The 16466-nt window shown below is 40.1% G+C and overlaps 1 protein-coding gene across 1 annotated transcript in view; it reads right to left on the bottom strand.

Annotated features, from left to right (window-relative positions):
* CORIN (corin, serine peptidase) overlaps window positions 1–16466 on the bottom strand; it is a 229776-nt gene that overhangs the window by 65732 nt on the left and 147578 nt on the right. The window contains exons 9-12 of the mRNA XM_024131999.2: window positions 13323–13430; window positions 5829–6060; window positions 2328–2473; window positions 1442–1549 (exon numbers count right to left, since the gene is read on the bottom strand). Coding sequence (XP_023987767.1) covers window positions 1442–1549; window positions 2328–2473; window positions 5829–6060; window positions 13323–13430 — 594 coding nt within the window. The remainder of the gene's footprint in view (window positions 1–1441; window positions 1550–2327; window positions 2474–5828; window positions 6061–13322; window positions 13431–16466) is intronic.

Raw genomic sequence — 16466 nt, 5'->3', positions numbered from 1 at the left:
TGGGCATATACCCTGAGAAAACCATAATTCAAAAAGAGTCATGTACCAAAATGTTCATTGCAGGTCTATTTACGATAGCCAGGACATGGAAGCAACCTAAGTGTCCATCATCGGATGAATGGATAAAGAAGATGTGGCACATATATACAATGGAATATTACTCAGCCATAAAAAGAAATGAAACTGAGTTATTTGTAGTGAGGTGGATGGACCTGGAGTCTGTCATACAGAGTGAAGTAAGTCAGAAGGAGAAAAACAAATACCGTATGCTAACACATATATATGGAATCTAAGAAAAAAAATGTCATGAAGAGCCTAGGGGTAGGACGGGAATAAAACACAGACCTACTAGAGCATGGGCTTGAGGATATGGGGAGGGGGAAGGGTAAGCTGTGACGAAGCGAGAGAGTGGCATGGACATATATGCACTATCGAATGTAAAATAGATAGCTAGTGGGAAGCAGCCGCATACCACAAGGAGATCAGCTCGGTGCTCTGTGACCACCTACAGGGGTGGGACAGGGAGGGTGGAAGGGAGGGAGATGCAAGAGGGAAGAGATATAGGAACATATGTATATGTATAACTGATTCACTTTGTTATAAAGCAGAAACTAACACACCATTGTAAAGCAATTATACTCCAATAAAGATGTTAAAAAAAAAAGATGCATTGCCTCATGTGCCTTCAATGGCAAAAAGTGTCAGGTTTTTTAAGCAGAACAAGCTAAATAATCATAACCAAACTATTCTCTGGGTAGCCCTTCAATCATTTTGCTTTACTCTAAAATATTGCTTAGTAAAGAGCACTGTCTGTTTTCTATTCCCTGACACATTTTGAGGTTACAAGCACAAAGGTTTGCAGGGAAATAAAATGGGAATTAGCTCCACTTAAATTGCCATTGGCATTTCTGGCCTTTCCATTGGTGATTTTGGAGTTCAAAGGCAGAAATGTCAGGAAGAGTTTTATCCTTTGCTGACAGAGACAAAAATCAGAGAGGGCATGAAGATAAATCCCAATTAAATTTGAATGTTAGAGCCTGCACTCTGTCTTTGTGTATCTAGATGCCTATTTAATACTATGGGAATTATAGGCAAGGACACTATTATTCTGACCTTAAAACAGATGACAACTGCTTTAGAATCTCTCAATAAAAATAATCTCTTACATTTGTGAAGAGCCTTCTTCTTTTACTAAGAGTTTGCACATATGTCATCAAGGTTATAAACAGAAGTGTAATTTAGGGAAAATCAATGGAATTAACAGGAAAAACACTTATAATTCATGTTTTGCCATTTGATAATTTAAGAAGTAAATGCCTTAGCATTCAATCCTAGTCACTATTTACAACTATCAGTAAACGATTGACATATTTTAACACAATCCCTTATCCTAACCAGTTATTAGTGTACATTCAAGAAAAGTGCTATCTCACATACATACCACAGTTTTCTTCATCACTATCATCATCACAGTCAGCCTGGCCATCACATCTTCTGGAAGCCAGAACACACCGTCCTGAGCTGCACTTGAAGTGACTAGGTGAGCATTCTGTTAAAAGCAGTGGGCCATATTACTGTCAACAGACAGAAAACCCAGAACCATCAGCTAATTTATCCATTTACATGTGGGATGCTGTGGAGAAGTTATCACTGAACATAAGGATGGTCCTTCACAAAGCTGAAATGGCCAAAGTTTACTTGGCTTTCTTCTGTCTGCCTATCAGCATCTTTTTCCTTCATCCTTGGCATCATCTCTTCAGATCAGCTGTTTTGTGTCTTTATGCTCCCCAGCAATTAACTCTCTTTCCGAATAGACAGCCTAACAATTGCTGGAGCCTGAAATGTCCTATGAAGTCAATGCTTCTAACTACCCAGCTGGCTTTCCTTTAATGTGTCATATTGTTTCCCATCCTAATCTTTCCACCTAGTGGGCAGGTCCTTGATTCCATTTCTCTACTTGATTATCCTACATTGCCAAGGTCTCTGAATGCTTTGCACTTGAAGGAACCAAGGCTTGATCTTCACCATTACCTACAGGGCCCCTAGTATAAAAGCAGCATCCATATATAATGGACTCTGTGAGTTAAGTGTGTTTAAAATAAACACCTAGAATATTAAAGTCATCTCTGCAATTTATTTTTTAAATGAAGACAATGTCTGACAGATGGGTATCAAATTCTCCAATGTAATCAAGTTTATAGATTCACCACCTATGCAGCCTTTCTACTGGTAACTAAATACAAACAATAACAACAGAGAAACTTCTAAAAGTAGCTGATGTATTCATCCATGTTAGATACCCCATTGTAATTAATTTAAAAATTAACCTTCCACATTGTCATCAGGCATTAGACAGGTTTGACTGTCTGAATTTTCCTCTGGAAATTGATTGCAATCTGTGTCTTCTGGCCACTGTAGGCCCACAATCCCAAGAACAGACTCACAGCGTTCTTTGGAATGCTCACACAGAGCTCTAAAAGAGCGAGAAAGACAAAATATTACAAGCAGAAACAGCTACACCTGATGTTAGGCCTCTATGTAGGGTTTTAATTCTGTATGGCTATGGGTTGGCGTGTATATGTGGTGTGTGTACGCAGTGTGTGTGCGTAGCAATGTATATATATGAATGCATATATACATAATAGATATTTGGGAAACCAAATTGAGTAATATCGCTACAAGGGGGATACATTCCAGATACATACGTTCACCAAAAGAAACTCCACTGCAGAAATGGAAATAGAGATGTTCCCAGAACACGGATTCCCTCCTCCAGTTTGCCTTTCTCATTTTCTCTTCTGTCTTTCAGGCAGACACACTCCAGTGCTTTTTGTTTTAAGCAGGGAAGCCCCCAAAATCACTTGGACAGTCTGCCACCAAAGGTCATGGAATCTATACAACACCCTCAGCCTCAGCCCCCTGTGGTGCCCTGTGATGTCCTGTGCCAACCTGGCTTACCTAAGGCATTATTACTTCAGCTTACACCAAACCCATCTGTGTTGAGCTCAAGTTGGTAAAAATGAAGTTTGTCAGTCTTTGTTAAAGAAAAGACATACTAAGCATTGTACTAGGTGCTTTTATGTGTATTATCTCATTTGTACCAGAATATTTTAAAATTGAGGTATCAGCATGTCTCAAAGAAGATGGCTTTACTTCCTACGGGGAAAGAAACAAACAGTTTGCCTCAATATATTACCAAGAAATTAGTTACGAATTTTTTTTTTAAGTAGACATAATGAAAGTTAAGCTCCTAGGCAAACTTTTTATTTCCCTTTAAATACATTCTCATTTCTTAAAAGTTTCAAACTTTAAACCACTAAGTTAATTTCAACAGGTAAGGAATGGTTAGCAATTGAATGGAGACGTTTCAGAAAAGGCTCTGTCTAGATTTAAGTCTCTCTAGATTTAAGTTAAGATAAAGCATAACTTGATGCTGGTTTAGCCTAGGAATTTGGGGCAAAGACAAAGCCATGGCATTCCCATATTAGGCTTGCAAAAATGGGAGGCTCAACAGTGTTTAATAACTCTCTGTTGGACTGAATAGTTTTGTTGCAGATTAGTATAAAAATGTATATAACTCAATTGCTGCTGCTATTTTAAATTAACCAAACGATACCTAATTTAGATGGAAGTCAGGTAGTGCCTGACTCTACCACTTTTTTTCCCTATAAAATGGAAATACAATATGTGGCACTACAACTCCATGGCACACCTGTTCTCATCATAATCTGTGCGATGCTCAGCCATAGAGACAGCAGTCCTAAAAGGTTATTCTGAGGATGAGAACTACCCTAAAGTATTCAGCACATTGTAAGGGCTCAAGAATGTTAGATTCCTTTTTCCAACTCACAGCTTAAAAACTGAATTTTAGGGCTTCCCTGGTGGCGCAGTGGTTGAGAGTCCGCCTGCCGATGCGGGGGATGCGGGTTCGTGCCCCGGTCCGGGAGGATCCCACGTGCCGCGGAGCGGCTGGGCCCGTGAGCCATGGCCGCTGAGCCTGCGCGTCCGGAGCCTGTGCTCCGCAACGGGAGAGGCCACAGCAGTGAGAGGCCCGTGTACCGCAAAAAAAAACACAAAAAACAAAAACCCTGACTTTTAAGATCAATAACCGAGCTTGGCAAAAGGAATTATGTGTTACCCCATGAGCATATCAGTATATTATTCTTGTCATAATCGCAAAATTTTTCTCACAAATATCAGAATGTAAAACTCACTTTGATAGCCACTGAAAATGAAAGATGTACGTGTATGTGTAAAGCTATGAAACAAAACTAAAGTGTCTAGAAGTTCAACACTTCATTCAAAATGTTTATTCTAAACATTTATTCAAAAATGTTTATTGAATCGTATTTCAGGATCAGTCTTATCTTAGGCATTTTAATATGAAAACTAAGTCCTAAAATTATCAATCATATGTGGATATAAATTTGTTCCAGAGAACACTGCAATAGGGAAATTCTTATACACATATGAAAAGAAAGTCAAATACAAGAATTTGTTAAGTACTATTGAAAGTAATTATTCACTATCATCGACCTTGCTTAGGAAAAGTAGAATAAGATTTATAAATAACTTGTTAACATAAAACTGGTAGACGTTTTATTAGTGATACTTTAAAAGGCATTTAATAGAAATTTTCAGAATTATGTTTGCACAGCCAACATTACAGTTTACTCTATCTGTATAATTTGTTTAGCTCCCCCAAATCATTTTTAAATTATATTGCTTCCTGTCCCAACTCTATAGATGGCCCTACCTTGTCATCCATTTGATATTTGGCATATAATTTACTGTTTTCCCATCTGTCCACTGTATTGATATTCTTGCTTTTTCTCAAAGCTCTGAGTGACTTCTGATCCCAACATATGGTTTCCATAGTTACCACTCACATTTAGGCAGGCACATCTGTGTATTCACCCCTTGATGGAAAACAGCCCTGAGAAAAGCAGCCCTCACCTCTGTGACAGCCACCTTGTAGGTGCACATTCTCTGACTATAACCCTGAACACACAGCATAGAAGAGGGACCAAACTGCCACAAAGCAGTTAGTTGCGCTCCTGTCCTAACATCAGAGCTTTGTTTATTCTGGGCTTACAATCAATGGGCAGCACTTTACATTTATGTACATTCATCTAATCTCACAACAACCCAACACAACCATCACCACTATCCTGATCGTACAGGTAAAGAAACTGAGGCTGGGAGAGACTGAGGAACCTGTCTCAGGCTACAAGCAGCTACAGAAGAGCCAGGATTTGAATCGGGAGGTGGACACCAGAGTAATAATCTTAACCCGTAGGGCATCACTCATATCCTAAGTTCAAGCCACACTCTTGAAATACCGTCCTGTATTTCATCTAACCAGGTAGAAAAACAGCAATGTCCATCCCCCGTCCATCCTGTGAGTTTGGTGTGATGACTCCCTTCAGCCCACTCTTTGTGTAATGTCTCCTAACTTTTGATGCTATCAGAAGGCAGCATTTAAAATACATCAACACTGCCAGAGAAACAGGCAGACACACCCCTTCTGCTGACTCACATTTTAAAAACCGCTTCTTGATCCAACAAAATGAAACACTTGTGATTTTATTTGATTAAAGTCCATGAATTATTATCAAAGGCAGTTCATCTCTCTCTTGTTTGGTATTTCACTGATGAATTCTTACTCAGATATTCATTTTAGAATTCCTACTTCTTTACTTTTTAAACAGGTAATTTGTTAAATACAGGACTTGTTGGCAAAGTATGTACTTTGTCTAAACTTAAACCATGTCTTCATTCCCTTGGTTCTCCTTGAGGGAAAATGAGGATGCCTGGGGGATAATTACCTGCAAGGGGGGATACGCTGGCTTGTATTCTTGTCACACTTTGGTACCAAGATGGTACAAGCAAAGAACATGAGGTATTTGTAACAGTTGGTTTGAACAAGTGCAGGGAAAAGAGAAGACTCCCAGCTGATGGATGCTTCCTTTTGAGTCCTGTGGCCGAGGTAATTTGGATAATTTGTATGGTTGTAGGGCAAATTCATGCAGAGTTCCAACGTAATTGGTTCACACTGACCTAACAAAAAAACACACATACAGATACATATTATATATTTTTAAATCTCACATGTAAAACAATTTCTTAAAAACTTACAAAATTAATGTCTATCTTACCCTCTTTCTTGGAAGTAGCTAAGACTAGATGTAAGTAGTATATGAGATTGCCATCAAAAGGTAAATAGTGTGGTCAGTGAAGGGTCTTGACAAACCAAGATTCATTTCTGTATATGGAGCTGCTAGCACACCATCCAGAATGCATGTTTCAGAAAGTCTTTCTCATTTTTTTTCCCTCGGATCCACTTATCTGACTCCTTTTACTCACTTTGTCTTCTGATTTATCCATTACTTCTAAACTAGTGTATTTCCCACCACCTTCATAGCCATTTTAAAAAATCAATGAATTTGGCTAAATAGGCAATTAGATGACTTTTTTCTATACGTTTTATTGTTGATCAGTGTATAAGGCTATACAATTTCAGGGCAAGAGGAGGCTGAGATCCATTAGATATCCATTGCCAATGAGATAACCCCTAACCCTTTAGCTTGGCGTCCAAGGCTATTTCACACTCCAAATCACAGCCTAACTTTCCAGCCTCATCACCCATGACTATCTCGCCAGCAATATTTCCTTGGCGACACCAGACATTTTAAGAATTGCATGCATCCTTTGTGGGTCCTGTTAGCTTTTATCCCCTTCTTTCCCTCACACACTTGTAATCACCCCTCAAATGCAATCATGGTTCTAGCTGCCAGGTACATAGGGCAACTGCTGATTGGAATAATCCTTCCCCATCCTCCCCACTAAGCTAATTTCTCCTTGTTCTGCAGCACTCAGCACAAACCCCTCTTCCAGGAAGGCTTTCTGGCCAACCACTCTTCCCCTTCCACTCCTAGTAGGAGTCTCCACTGAGCTCCAGAGCACCTCCAGGGTGTGCATGCCATGCACCCATTGCCCTTTGCTCTATTGTTTACTTACTTGCCTTCCCCATACAATTTGAGAGTTTTGTGAAATGAGACCTCATTTCTTTTTTTTAATTGAAGTATAGTTGATTTACAATGTTGTGTCAGTTTTTGGTGTACAGCAAAGTGATTCATAAACACACACACGTATATATATAAAATTAATTCTTTTTCAGATTCTTTCCCATTATAGTTCATTACAAGATATTGAATATAGTTCTCTGGAGAACTTATTTCTTGATTTCAAAGTCTGCACCAAGCATAGTGTGAGAATTAAGGAAGGAAAAGAGGGGGGAGGCATCAGAAACTATCCTAGGCACTTTAAAATGTAAAAATAATGAAAAATAGAGTCCCTGCCATTGAAGCACTCTAAGTCTCCAGAAGAAGAAAGACACATGCAGGTAGCTGTGGTATAACATGAACAGGCTAGGCTAGTGGGACTGAACAAAATGCTAGAGCCTGGAGAGACAGGGTGGATAGGAGCAGCTTGGGAAGCCTTCCCAGGATAAGCGGGGTTTGGGCAGGTTTGGGGGAATGCGGTGGAAAGGCTCTCTGTCCCCTCTCTGTCTGCAGTGGACGTGCTTCATTCCCAGAGGAGAGAGGAAATCAAAGGAGTGTCTTGGTAGAATCAGGTCAGGTCCACCGGAGATTTCATGCCTTATTAAGAGTAATTATTCAAATTAAATTTAATTATTTGACTAGGAAATGGTATGCAGGAAAACAGATTAGCAATAAGGACTGCAGTGAAATATTAATACAGCTCTGGGACTATTTCTTAATTTAAAGAGTCTGAGGGCTTTGCAGAGATTATGCTGATAAGGAGCCTGATACTGGCCAGACTGAAAAATCTCACGGACCAAGTATACAAGACTCCCAGTTTATTGAGGAAGAAGTAACACTCTAAAGCTGGCATAATCCTGAGGATTATTACAGGGTGGAGAGAAGAAAAAGAGACAGAGGAGGTATGGGGTTTGTTCAGCTAACCACTTTGATGATTTGTGAAAGAGGAGAAACTCTGAAATGTTTTGAGTTCAGATTACACTCAAAAAATGCATATTCCTTATAACAATGAAAACAATACAAAGAAGCATATAGGAAAAGCTCTTCATCTCCCCACCTCCCTCTCTCTTAACTTCCCTCAATGCCAAAAGATGGGTTTCCTCTTCAGCTTGCTTTTGTTGCTTGATTACCTGCCATGACCATCTTACAAATCAGTAGAAGCAGCTCAAACTCTATATTTTTCTTAATTTCTTTAATATACTTAAAATTTTACAAAAATGGGATCATTCGCACATATTTTGATGCAGTCTTTTTTTTCCCTGTAGATGTCTTTTCTTTTTCTCTCTTCCTCAACTACACTATCAAGTTTTAACTTTTTATCAGTTTGTTTCCTTGAGATGATTAATAGGCATATCACATGCATAACTTTTCTCTCTTTTGATATGTGGGATGTATTGATTTTGATTTAGGATAAGATATAGGCTTTAGGTGTCTCAGAGTCAAGGGAGATGAAAGGATTAAGTTATGATCGTATATTATTCTGAGATCTTTAGTGAATGCTGTGAGGTTGTTTTGTTTCCTTCATAAAGGCATTCTTCACAAAGTGCTAAGCAAGATAAACTCTCAAGTATCTGGCAACCTCAAATTCTATGATTTATGGTATCAATAAACATATCTTAAGCAGTAGACTCACTGACAAGCCTGATTGACACTCGCCACTAGAGGGCGATCACGTCACAAACGTGAGGACGTTTAGCTGTTGCAGGGCTGTATAATTCAGTGTGAGCTTGAGGCAGTGCCTGGCATGGCGTCCTGAGGATAGATGAGGTTTAATAAATATCTGTAGAAAAAAAGATCCTGATGGAGTCTCAATGACAGCCCACCTTTCAAAGTCTGAAACAATATTTGATAAATTCAATCTAAAGAAAGGACTCTTAACTAAACGATGTTACATCTTTATCATGATGCAATACCTGAAGCCAAAGGAAATCATGTATTAGATTGATGGTTGTTTACATGAGAAAATGTCATTTCCAACATCCATTGGCATATATAACCGAGATTCATCTTCGCGTCAAAACTTTAAATCTCTCTTTATTATTATTTATTTTTTAGAATATGAAGAGCTATTATAAGGCGAACGCCCTTGTAACTACTACCCAGGTCAATCAACTGAACTCTGCCAGACACCCCACGTACCCTTCCATATCCCCTGTCTTATGTCGACCTTCTCCTTCCCCCACAAAGTAAATGCTGAGTTTCAGAGTCATCACTTCCTTGCTCTTCTTCATAGCTTCATTACATAAGTGTGCACCACATCCTACAGACTACAGTTTGGCTACCCATTTTTGAAAACCAAATTTAAGTCTCTTATACTATCGATGTTCCTCCTCCTCTCCATCTCTTTATTTTTCTTTAATGTTTAACTATTGAAGAATCCGGGGACTTGACCTGTAGAGTGTGCCAGAGTTCGGATTTTGCTGATTGCACACTCCTGGGGAGGTTAAACATGTTCCCCTGTCCCCCTTGTCTCCTGAACACTGGCAGCTGAAGCCAGGGGGCTGATTAGGCTTCATCCCTTTGGCAAGACTCTAGGTGCTGCGGTGTTCTTTCATCAGAAGACACATCCGTCGGATTTCTTTCTGTGATGTCTACAGCTGTATGTCCATATGCTCAGTGCCTTGCCCTGTTAATTCACCTGGTTACCAAATGGTGATATTCTAATTCAATCATTTATCTTCCACTTACTAGTCGGGAATGCTTTTAGAAAGAGATTGTTCCTCTCATCGACTATTTGCTCCTGAGAACTGAAGTCCTTAATCATTACAGCATATGGCTTTTTGACCACACCCCGATACTATCTGTTCCTTCTACCTAGAGATTGCAAGGAGAGGGCAGGAAATTGACAGACCGCTGGGAAATTATTTGAAGAACAAAGCTGTTCATTTCTTCCTGGATATAACTTTTCGGTGGGGGGTGGGGATCATACTGCCATCTTCCCACTCGTATATACGACTTTGGTTTTCCTTTTATGTTCTTCAAATACACTCAGACAGTTTCCCTAGCGTCTCACCGTCTCATCAGCTTCCTCTTTCATCACAGGTGTTCTTGCCAGCTTCTCTCCATATATATTCAGCAAACATTTGAACACCCCCTCTTCTGATTGTCAGGCACTGGGCTAGTCACTCGTCCCCACTCCTTCCCTGTTATTAAAAATAGTGTTGGAAGAAAAATGTGCACAAGTAAACACGTAGAACTAAAGGTTGATGGAACACTGTGGGAAACCTGGGAGGGTCCCTGAGGCATGACGGTCATACCCGGCTTCATACAGCCATGGCGATCATGGGCTCAGGGAGGTGGGGAGAGACACATGCCCAGGAGCTGCTCTCTCCGCCAGGTTCCCCCAGATGTCTGGATTGCACTCCACAAGGTACAGGTGATGGATTAAGACAAGACTGATGGGAAATAACATTCCTGCTCCGACCCCCTAAGGCAAGGACATGTCCGTATTTTGCCTCCCAGCAGGGTGCAAACACGTTAAAGATTCTGGGCTGGAGTGGATGTGGTGATACTGTGATACTTTTAAGCCTCTCCTTACACAATATCACCTGAGATATGTTCTTTAGGCTTTTTTAAATTGTAGGCACTTCTGCTAATCTGAGATAAACCATGGACCTTAACCACTGAAAAATATGAAAACCACGAAGACTTTTGTTCACACCCAATTTCAGGATGTCACTAATCCCAGCAGCCTCGTCAGGCCACAGAGCAATTATTCTCAACTTTTGCTGCACACTGGGGTCACCTGGGGAATCTTTAAAATACTGATGCCGGGGTCCCACCCAGTATATCTTCAGGGACCACTGGAACGTTATTATAATATTTTATGGGGTGGCAAGAACCATTATCTTTAAGGACTAGCCTCCCAGCAACGCCAGTGAGAGGCTGACTCCACCGGAAGGAATCTCCACATTCTCCAAACTCATATTCCCCACCGGCAGGGAGCCAGAGAAAGAGAGTGCCTGCTCAGTTGTGCTCCAGAATCTAAATAACAGTAGTCTCTGACACTGTCAAAGATCTTTAAACAATTAATCACATTTTCAAGTGCATGAAGAGTTTTCTGAGAGGAGATGATACTTGTCCATATTTACAGAGAACCAAGTAGACACACGCCGTCCTGAAGCTCTTTGAAGAATAAGGAATAACATCTTTACTCTCAGCTGGAAGTTAGGCATATACACTGCTTATGTGCCTAGCAGAGACAGCAGCTCCTGGGCATGGGTCTCTCCCCACCTCCCTGAGCCCATGATCGCCATGGCTGTATGAAGCCGGGTATGACTGTCATGCCTCAGGGACAGCCCCCCCCCCACCAAGTTTCCCACAGTACTCCATCAACCTTTAGTTCTAAATGTTTACTCATGCACTTTTTTCTCCAACAATTATTTTTAATAACCACTCCCTGCGGTGAGCCCTGAGGAAACTCAGGATGTGAGCGCTGGATACTGGCCCGGAGAGCTGAGGTGCATATCGAAGGAGTTATTTCAGGGAGCCAAGACTCTTGCATCTTCCCATACATAGAAAAGCGCTAAATTCCTTAACTTGAGATATCTGGTATTCTTTGATTAATAATAATCTTTTGACGTTCCTGACCACCTGTTTTTTCAGAGTTATCTGAAATGCTGTCTCCCGGCCTGCAGCCCTCATTTTGCCCAATAAAACTTAACTCGCAACTCTCACGTTGTGCTTTTTTTTTAAGTCAACATACATACCAGCTGAGTTATCTAGTGCCCTTCCTACAAGTTCCTTTTTTTTTTGGACAGGTGATAACATATTTCTATTTTTAATCTTGAAATATTTCAAGTATAGAGAACATAGGATAACATATATTTGGTTACTCCCTGCCTAAATTTGACACAGGCTAACATTGCTCTCTCACCTTTTTTAAATCTAACAGTAAGTGCCATTACATGTCAGACAACCCCCAAAACTTTAATAAAATACATGTGTCTGAGACAATACTGTCACTGTCCAAACTTCTGCAGCCCAAGTTCAAGGTGAAGTAAAAAAATGATTCTGAAAGAGTTCCAGGGCAGACTGGGAGATGAGCAAAGTCAAATCATATGTATAGACATATATACACATACATAGACATATATTTAATCATTTTAGAGTAAATAAAATGGTAGTGCGTCTTAGTGGTCAGACTGATATCTATCTGCACTGTTCTCTCCTATGGGAAATGGAGGAGGGCTGGGTATTGTGCTTTCGGCCAAACAGTTATTAAGTGCTTGTGACATTAAACAAAAAATCTTGTTAGTCTGGGTTATTAATTGGCTGTTGCCCTCACACCCCTATCCAGCCCACTGTTTTCACCCCTTGATATCCCCTAAGGGGTACGGGCTATCCGCCACCCATAAGCTCTACATTGATCCAGAAAGGTCACAGAGTAGAATTAAGATCTGAAAACTTGAGCAAATCCAGGGACCCAAACCCTTCAGCCTTTCAACCTCCCGGCCTCCAGGGGCCTTCACTGCTGGGATCTGTGCTAATAAGTCATACCATCTTGTCAACTGAAAGCTGACAGACCTGCTTCTAAATCTCAAGCCCAAGATGACAGGGAAGCCAAAAATTAATTCTAAAAAGTGAAAGAAGGGAGTAGAATGTGAAAGCAGAGCCCAGAAGTAAGCAACCATTACTAGAAATCAGTCTTTGGGGGCCTTCCAATTCATTTAAAATTTCCCGAGAGAGTCTCTCTGCTACCCCCTGCCCATTCAATCTTCCCCTAATCATTCCTCCTCCTGAAGGCAGTTTGGATACAGCCTCCTGTCTACACCATTTGGAGCGAGGTCATTATAGGTCAGCGAAGTTCCTGGAAGGGTGAGAATACATTTTATTACAAGAACAGACCGCCAAAGTTTTATGTGGCTATTTAGATGAACTTCATATTTACTTCTTGGATAAAGTTTCCATTTTTGAGGCTGGGCTTTAAAAAGGAAGAAAGATAGCATTTGCCTGCAGGTGGAGCAAAGAAAATAACATATAGGAGCTGACGTTGAGTGGAAAGTCACGGCAATGACATTAAGCAATGGATTTATAGCCCATTCATGATGACACATTTGTTTATGATTTAAGTTAATTAGACCATTTTGCTTCTTTTCTGCTACCACATGCAACCTTTAAAAAAAAAGAGAAATATATATATACATATATATTTTGGAGGGATTCCACACTCGAGCATTTTAATGTCAATGCAAAAGGATAAAACTGAATGCATAGCCTGACGTGGTGATTGCATTTGTCAGCAGCAACTGTACTTACTACAGTTATTCAGACTGTTGCTGGGATCACAAAGAGAGCTACCACCACATGAATCAAGGCAGGAACTGTAGAGGCATCTTTGATCTCCTTCTTGACACGGAGTCTGACCTACAGACGGGGTAAAAGCACATTTACTTTCATCGGCATCTATAAATTCCATGCACTAGGATCTGAAGGATCCAGAACCGAGGAAGGACACAACTTTAATTTCCTTCCAACTTCTCCAAAAATTCTGAACACATGTTGAGATTCTGTAGGAATAAAGAACTAAGAGGCAACCCATCCTTCAAAAATCATCTGTTGCTGCTTTTAATGGAAAAGAGAGCATCTTATATTTAACATGGGTGCACGGAGTTGATGACAAAATAAAATTCAAGTGATTTGAGGGAAAGGCCAATATTTTTAAGACTCATTTGAATCCAACTCTAGTTTTCCCTCTAAGGAAAATGCTTTCCTTAATAATAAATAAGGCATCAACATCAATACGATAAGGATACTTTATCATGGCATAAGTCTTAAGCAGCTGTTATCCATATTTTCTGTGTCCTCGGAAAGTAGCACTGGCCTAGCTGCAATGATCTGAGAATTGGGTTTCTTGTTTCCAAATGGATGACAACAGTAACATCAACCTAATGGCTTTTCCTTAAGGTATGTGGAGAGGAAACTGCTTTTCCCATTGATTTCCTGGTCATCTGTAGATTAAACGGATAAGGTAATAAATTACTGCCTGTTCTCTTTCTAGCTCGCCCCCATTTTAGTCAATTACTCAGACATGTCATGTGGAACCTAGAAAATCTTGCAAGGCAGTTTTAAATATAAATAACAGTATGGGTATACATACAATCATTCTTATCTGTAATTCTAAGACAACATTTATTATACTGGACTTTCTTATCTATAATTCTAACACTTATAAGACTTATCTATAAGCTTATCTATAATTCTAAATATAATATTTATTATTCTGGACCCTTTCTCCATTCCAGTACCATTAATGAACAACACTATATATCACAGCCTTGCATAAAATAGATATCACTCCTTTTTTTTTTTTAATGTTAGCAGGTCAAACTTTTTTTTGCAAGGTAAGCCAGGATAAGTTCCATGAATTTAGTCTCTTGAAGAAATTTTATTAAGACCGCATGCATTCATTATTTCAGCCGATATTAAGTGCCCACTATGTGACAACTTATGTGACCAGCTAGGCACTAAGCATGAAAAGACAGAAAATCCTGATAATTTCTACCCTAATTAGGGATATCGTCATGAATGGAATCTTACGATGCCATATGATCATAGGTACATGTAAAAAGCAGTAAAAGCAAACTACGACAGTAAGAGTAAAGCTTCTCAAAGGAGTTTTTCAGGCAGATGGGGTAAGTTGGCATAAGAGGGAAGGATGGGTTTCCCAAGCAAACAGCAGGATATGCAAAGGCCTGGAGTAAAAAGTACACAGGCTGGAGTCACTGGAGGTTAAGGGAGACTAAACAGGAAGGCTGAGAGCGAGGCTGAGGGTTGTAATGGCCTAAATCTTGAACAGGGCCCCAAGTCCTGGCAGAAGCAGTCCCAGACCCGCTCCCAGCCTGGTTGAGCAGAGCCAGCCTTTGATCACTGCTGACACTTGTGACTCGCTCCCCTTCACTCCCAGCTGGCCAAACGCAGTGGCCTTCTCCCACTACTCTAAACTACCTTGCTCCTTTCTGCCACCTCGGTGCCTTTGGCCAAGCGGTTCCCTGTGTCTAAAATTCTTTCTCCAGTCCCACTCTCCTTTGTTAATTCCATTCATTCTTCAGATTGTGGCTCCTACGGCTCCAGCTCAGGGAAGCTTCCCAGAGGCCCTTTACCAGGACATGCATCCAATACATGGCATCCTAGCACCTTGAATTTCCCTCCTGGCCTATGTCACTGCCCAGTTAGACAAGGACCAGCACAATTATTTGTATCGGCTTATCTCCCCCAGGAGCCTGCCAGCCCCGTCAGCAGTTTTGCTTGCCACTAAATTCCCAGCACCACGATATACTTTTATTATATTGAATTCATTAGAGTGGATAAAGATGCTGCAATTTTACTTTGTGATCCATTTTATCATGTGACTTTCTAACATCTCACACATGTAAGGAAGTATTTACAAATACTGCCACCGCCTAGTAAAAAAATCCAAAATTATTTCAAACAGCATTGAATTATGTAGAGAGAAAGAACTATTTGATCAAAAGGGAGTTGCTTGGCTGACATGCACACAATAACCCATGGCTAGAAAGGGATTTCCTTCTGAATTTTAAAACTGGTAAAAAGAAGCACTCGTAATCTAGTTTTTTACGGCCTAAATCTGTGATTAAAAGGCTCTCCCTTTAGGTCTGAAATGTGTTTTCATTAAAGCCATCCTAATTAATGATCAATATTCACTATGAAAAAGCTAATTTAGTTATCGGTGACCAATCTCATTAGCTGATTTGGAATATACACAGTCTAAGACTTGCTTTCACACAGCAGCCATGTGATAATAACTTACATTTATTGAGTGCTCACCACGTGCCATCTCTATGAAGTAGTTATCATTATTCTGAGATTACAGACACAGAAACTGAAATGTAACAGGGTTAAGTTACTGGCCTAAAGTCAACCAGGTAGTAGATGGCAGAGCTGGGGTTTGAACCCAGGCACCTGGGCAGCAACATCCACATTCTTGACAACTAGGCTATGCTGGTAAGAGTAAAAAGGTCACTTATAAGCAAAAGCAGTGATTTTTAAGTCAAAGGATATTACCAACCCTGTACTGAGAGATGCTTCTACACAAACTGGGACTTAAAACAATCAGGGTAGAGCTTTCTTTTCTGGCAGAAATAGACTCACTTAAAAAACCAACTTATTTGATTTACTTTTTCTTTGGGGGTTTCACAGATAATATCAGACTCCTTTTAAAGTGTATTTAAGTATATTGCTTGGAAGGAAAACAAGACGAAAAGACAACCCTCAGAATGGGAGAAAATATTTGCAAATGAAGCAACTGACAAAGGATTAATCTCCAAAATTTACAAGCAGCTCATGCAGCTCAATATCAAAACAGCAAACAACCCAATCCAAAAATGGGCAGAAGATGTAAATAGACATTTCTCCAAAGAAGATATACAGATTGCCAACAAA

The sequence above is a fragment of the Physeter macrocephalus genome, chromosome 7 (genome assembly GCF_002837175.3).
Source record: "Physeter macrocephalus isolate SW-GA chromosome 7, ASM283717v5, whole genome shotgun sequence".
Classification (NCBI taxonomy): Eukaryota; Metazoa; Chordata; class Mammalia; order Artiodactyla; family Physeteridae; genus Physeter; species Physeter macrocephalus.
Note: the sequence above shows the minus strand (reverse complement) of the source record. Positions and strands in the feature narration are given on the sequence as shown.